At 42.7% G+C, this 6,374-nt stretch overlaps 1 protein-coding gene across 1 annotated transcript; it reads right to left on the bottom strand.

The window, feature by feature from the left end:
• Positions 1–240: 240 nt before the first annotated feature.
• On the bottom strand, positions 241–1,662 carry ppp1r3cb (protein phosphatase 1, regulatory subunit 3Cb). Its single transcript, XM_015974634.3, has 2 exons — positions 1,510–1,662; positions 241–1,358 (listed from the first exon to the last, which is right to left on the bottom strand). Exons 1-2 carry the CDS (start codon positions 1,521–1,523, stop codon positions 347–349), a joined length of 1,026 nt encoding a protein of 341 aa, XP_015830120.3. The 5' UTR covers positions 1,524–1,662; the 3' UTR covers positions 241–346.
• Positions 1,663–6,374: the final 4,712 nt, after the last annotated feature.

The following is a 6,374-nucleotide window of genomic DNA, read 5'->3' as shown; positions in this document are numbered from 1 at the left end:
TTCCTCCATCTCCGTCAGTGCATGCTGACCAGGCCCTCTGAACGGGCCTCAGCTGTCCTGGGTCTGTTTTAGTGGGAAGGCACAGCAAGAAGGCACATCACATTTTTACAATTACATCTATGGAAAAGTCAGCCATTTCCCAATGGACATCCATCCTCCTCAGACAGTTTCATCATTCATCGGCTACACAAGTACGCTGGAGCAGGAATCAGGTCAGCTTGGTAGGATTCTCTCTGCTCCGTGTGCTCGCTTTGCTAAAAAAGCTGCAGCTGTTTGCTTTAGCTCAGTTTCTGGCCCAGAGCTGGTTTGAACCCTGCTAGTGTTGTTCTGCAAACATCCTGATGTTTCACCAGTAAGGCACGGTACTGTCGATCTGACCACAGCTCTGCCAGCCAGGGAAAAGTCCACTGGACATGCGTGGGCTGCCAAACTGATCAAACTCGAGCTCCAGGAGCTTCCCGCCCCCGGCTTTGTGCTCCACCAGCTCCTCTTGCTCAGCAGAAAGTGTGTCAATGTCCTCTCCAGTCCAGCCCGTGTGTTTGAGTGTATAATTCTTGCCATCATTGTTGTCCCAGTAGGTCTGGCCCTGGACCTTGAAGCAAATGCAGAACTCGACCCGGTTTCTTGGTGGGATGTAGGAAGGCAGCTCCACGTCAAATGCAAAGGTGTCAGTTTCCTGGCAGCCATAGACGTTGTTCATGAAGGTGCACTCCACATTGGTGAAGCTGGCCCATGAGTCGTAGGTGATACGCACCTGCACAGACTTCTCAAAGCCGATATTCCGGACCTTGATGGTGCCAGTCAGGGAGCGCTCCTGCAGAGAGCAGTTCTCCAAGCAGACGGAGTTCTGAATCAGACGGTTTCGGAAGTCCAGGTAGTCAGCCGAGGGCTGTTTAAAGTCAAGCGAGAGGCTGCGACACGAGCTGATCTTTAGATCCATGGTGGCTGCTTCCAGGTCCATCATTTCAAACTGCAGCTCCTCTGTGATCCCATCGACCAACTTGTTCTGATACGGCTCGTCTTCAAACTTAGAGAAGACATGGATGGCTGTGAGCGACATGCCCCTGGTGTCTGCAAACACCACCCTCTTCTTACAGGCCTTGTTCTTCCAGGCCACATGGCTGCCATCGTCCACAACTCGGCGCTGGTGGCTAAGACAGGGCCTCAGGGGTTTGTAGAGCTGCTGGCCGCAACTTCGAGTGTTGGGCTGGTTGGCCCTGTTCTTGGCCTTCTGCACATCCCCGTAGGAGCTGATGAAGCTCCGAAAAGGGGGTGGAGAGTGGCTGATGTAGAATCTCATTGCCACGTCCGTCATCACGGGGCCAGGCATTACTGATGGGCTGAAAGACGTGAGCACACTGAGGGAGGAGGACAAGAAAAGGAGACATTTAGGGGAGCGAGCTTATTACAGAGAAGCAGAACAGAATCAAGTTGGAAAAGACGATAACGTGTTTGTTTAAAAAGTCTGACAAACATAAAGGAGAACCAGCAGTTCAGCCTGCTCCTTACCTTGCAGCACTCATGGACTAGAGACTCAAACGCCTCAGAGGAGAGGAGGAGAAAGTCTTCAGAATGAGCAGCTTTCTCTAGAAATGCATGCTGCTGTCACACCCCCTTCTCTCTGCTGCCTTTTCCACTGAAGTGGCTCAGCACTCGGGGATTTCAACTGCCACATACAGACTAACGCAATCATATGGTCCCTCCAGCAGCCAATGAGGTGTGAGAGGAATTCCTCCCCGGCCAATGGGCTTGGACCTGACATGGCTACTGGCCAGCTGAAGGGGGTGTGACGCCTCATGGCTGAGATTCCTCAACCTGGTGCCTCAGCTGCTATTTGAGACCCATGACAGACCTCTGCTGGTGTCAGAGGAGATCTTCTGAGGCTCGGCTGCAGAGAGCTGGAGCTCCTCTGAGAAATGAGCTTCTGTCAGGATTATTTACGACTCACTGATTGAGTTAAACCAAATGAAAGCTTGATGCGGTGGTAGAGGTTTAATCAAAGGGTTTAACCCTGTAAGGATTAGTTTCTGCAAACACCGCTGGATGTTGTTTTGTCTCATTGTTTGCTTTGATAACAGACATTAATGAGCTCTTTTCTCTCAAGCATCCACAATAAAAGGTTATTTCACAGGCAGGAGCCTCGAGGGTTTGGAGGCTGTTGCCGTTTTCTTGTCCATATGTTGACTCAGGAACTATTTTTAACGTTTATTTGCTTCATTGATTTCTGGCGGTGGGTTAAACGTTATCCTCTGATAGGGCCGACCGGCCTCAGCAGTCAGGACTTTTAAACTCCCTGTTAGAATGAGTGAGCCTCTGTTTTGTTTTTCACTTTTTCTGGGAATTGGCTTTACCTCACCACGTGGTCAGATCCTGCTGTGAGGCTGAGAGTAGGAGGACCTGAGCGCAGGTACCAGAGAACAAGCATCAAACCGGTCATTTAGAACACTTAAGTCTGGCAAAAGTTATTTTTCGGTTTAGTCACTGTTTAACCCTCTGGGGTCCAGGGTGTAATTTGTCGTTTTGACTAATTTAGAGTTTTCCTTTGTATTTCCAAAATAAAAACCATAACCACTGCCTTATGTGGTATCAACCTTTTCAGCACAACCTGGACTTTATGAATGTATACTTATTTTTTATATTTGGACGTAAAGGGGTTGCATATTAGACCTTAAATCACTCAAAAACATAAAATCCGAATTAGAAAAAAGTTGTTTATTTTACTGTGAAACCAACAAACATTTATGACGAATGTTTTTTATAATTTAGAATGGTAATCTAGACTGTACATTTATAAAAAATATGAATAAATATAGCAAATAACACATTTTTAAATAAATTATTACTGTCATGGTCTGCATCTGCCCCTTCCTTCATGTGCCTCCGGGTGTTCTCCATCCCTCTCTAGATTCCTTTTCATGTCTCTTTGCGCCCTCATGTGTCCTATGTCTGCGTTTTCCTCATGTGTCTTCTGGTTTTCCCCATTTGGCCCCTAGATCTCCAGCCCTCTAGGTTTCTCAAGTCATTTCCTTTAGTTACAGCCTTTCATGATTTAGTATGTTTTTTCCCGTCAGTGTTTATTATTTTTCTCCCCCCTCCCTTTGAATTGTAGTTATGTTTCCTGCTCTTTTGTATTGGGCTTTATTCTTAGGTCAGGTTAGTTTCTCCCCTGATTAGTCATTGCCTTCACCTGGTCCTCCTCCCACACTCCACACACCTGCAGCTCATCTCTCTCTCATCCTCCCTGTGTATTTAAGCCCTGTCTTGTCTCAGTGTCTTGTCGGGGCAATGGTGGGACTTCCCACCGGCCGCCTGATAGACCCAGCAGCAGGAAGAAGAGAGCAGCAGTGTTGGAGGCTACGGCTCGGAAAAACGGACTATTGTCATCGGAGCACGTTGGCACTGAAACGTTCCCGCCGGCCGGGTGGAACTTGGTCGAACGGAAATCAATGGCGGGTAGGCGCGGCTGTTTGGTGAATGAGAAGGAGTGGGGAGACATGGGGGACTGTGAGAGTGAGGACAGCAATTTAGAGTTGAGTTTTCGGCGGGAGTCGATGAAATTGAAGAGTTCATGGAGGATATGAATTTAGTCTGTTTAAATGATGGTAGTGGGACAAGGATGAACGTGACTACGGGTAAAACCTCGGCTATTGATCTAACAATAGTGTTGAATGCCTTAGCGGGAAACTGTAATTGGGAAGTTCGGGACTGTAATCTGGGAAGTGATCATTATATAATTTATACAAAACTTTATAGGAGTAAGGCAGTATATCTGGACAAAAGTGATGGTCGTTGGGTATTTAAAAAAGCTGATTGGGATAAATTTAGACTTATGTGTGAGGAAGAGAATGGAAGGATTGATATGGAAGGGGATATAGACATGGTGGAACAGACTTTTAGGAGAGTGATAATTGAAGCGGCGAACATTACTATTCCTAAAATTAAAGGGACCATGAAGAAGAAGAATGTTCCATGGTGGAATGAACAATGTGAAAAGGCAATTAAGGAGAGAAATAAAAGTATGAAAGTTTTGAGAAAGTCTCATAATTTTGACAGTTTGTTGAAATATAAAAGATTACAGGCTGAAGCTAGAAGAGTGGTTAAGAGAGCGAAAAGGGAAAACTGGAGAGGGTTTTGTGATAAAATAGGAAGGACTACGTCTGTAGGTGACATTTGGGGTATGATTAGGAAAATGAAGGGGGTTTATAGAGAGTTTAGATACCCGGTTCTCAAGGTAGGTGAAGAGGTTGCTGTTAACAGAAAAGAAAAAGCTGAAATGTTGGCTAAAACTTTTGTAAAAATTAATAGTGATGATAATTTGTCGGAGGATAGATGGAGAAGAAGAGAAGAAACCAGAAGGACCAATATTGTTGAGGATGATGATGGGCGGAGACAAACAACAATTGACACTCCATTTACAGTTATTGAACTAGAGCGAGCGATGGGGAGAACTAAAGTAACGTCGTCTGGTAAGGATGATATTAATTATGAGATGCTTAAACATTTAGGGGATAAGATGAAGGGAAGGCTGTTGGAGTTATATAATAAAGTCTGGAAAAAAGGAAAATTACCGAAAAATTGGAAAGAGGCAGTGATAATTCCGATAATTAAACCTGGGAAAGACCCAAGTATTCCTGAGAACTATAGGCCGATAGCTTTAACGTCTCATATAGGTAAAGTAATGGAAAGAATGATTACGGGTAGGTTAAATTATTATTTAGAAAGTAGGAATTTGTTAATGAAATATCAAAATGGGTTTAGGACTGGTAGAGGAACGATGGACGCCATAGTGAGTTTGGAAAATGACATTAGGAAAGCACAAAACAATAAAGAGTTTAGTTATAGTTTATTTTGATATTGAGAAAACTTATGACATGGTGTGGAAGGAGGGCTTGCTGATTAAATTGAAAAGGTTGGGGATAGAGGAAAGAACATATGATTGGATTAAGGATTTTTTGTTTAATAGATACATTCAGATAAAAATAGGTGATAGTTTGTCAGAGGGTTATAGAGTTGACAATGGGACGCCACAGGGAAGTGTGATCAGTCCTGTACTATTTTCTATTATGATCAATGATGCGTTTGAAGAGATAGGGTATGATGTTGGGAAAGCATTGTTTGCAGATGATGGAATATTATGGAAAAGGGGAAGGAACATTCAATACTTGCAGAAGAAAATTCAGGAAGCAATAATTAAAGTGGAGAATTGGTCTTTTGAATGGGGATTTAAGTTTTTGGTGGATAAAACAAAAAGTATGGTCTTAACAAGAAAAAGAAATGTTAAGATTGAGCTTAAACTATGTAGGGAACCTTTGGAGCAAGTTCGTAGTTTTAGATATTTGGGTGTTATATTGATGAAAGGTTGATTTGGAAGGAGAATATTAGTAACATAGTTGAAAGATGTAAAAAGGTAATAAATATTATGAGGTGTTTAAGGGGTAATGATTGGGGGGCTAGTACCAAGGCTTTAAAACAGGTATATATAGCAATGATCAGATCGGTTATTGATTATGGTAGTATTGTATATAGTTCCGCAAGTAAAACATTACTGAAGAAGATTGAAGTTATTCAAAGTCAGGCTTTGAGAATTTGTTGTGGAGCAATGAAAACCACACCGATAATGTCCTTGCAAGTGGAAATGGAAGAGACGCCATTGCCTCTAAGATTCAAGTTGCTGAAATTAAATTATTGGGCTAGTGTACGAGGTAGTACAGAGGATGTGCATATGGTTAAGGGAGAGATGACAGTAGGAGGGCAATGTTTCAATGGACAGTATGAGAGCATGGTCTGAAAAGCGTGTAGAGTGGCGGAAGCTTTTAAATTAAATGATATAGTTGTTCTTGAAAATTTTTTATATTCGCCTACTCCGTTTTGGTTGTTTCCAAAAGTGATGATAGATTTTCATGTTCACAATGTAATTAAAATACAGAAAGGTGTGGGAAACTGGGATAATGTTGTGGAAGAAAGATTAAATGACGCTCATCAATCATTCGTCCCTATATATACTGACGGGTTGAGAGAGTCAGGAAATTTAACAGGGTTTTCTTTCTGGATTCCGAAATTTAGTAAATATCATAAAAGCCGAACATCTAATAATCTGTCAGTATATACAGTGGAAATGCTAGCCATTTCATTTAGTTTACAGTGGATAGAACAAAACAGTGTTAGGAAAAGTATTATTTGCTCGGACTCCAGATTCCAGATTTCCAGATTTCAGATTTATTGGCCAAGTAAAAGTACATTTACAAGGAATTTGTCTTCGGTGGATGTTCGCTCTCTAAAACAGACAACAACCACAATAAATGAGAATAAAAATACCTACAAACACATAAGAACATGTATACCCACACACATGTTCATTTACACACACACATATA

Source organism: Nothobranchius furzeri, chromosome 12 (assembly GCF_043380555.1).
Source record: "Nothobranchius furzeri strain GRZ-AD chromosome 12, NfurGRZ-RIMD1, whole genome shotgun sequence".
In the NCBI taxonomy this organism is placed as follows: domain Eukaryota; kingdom Metazoa; phylum Chordata; class Actinopteri; order Cyprinodontiformes; family Nothobranchiidae; genus Nothobranchius; species Nothobranchius furzeri.
Note: the sequence above shows the minus strand (reverse complement) of the source record. Positions and strands in the feature narration are given on the sequence as shown.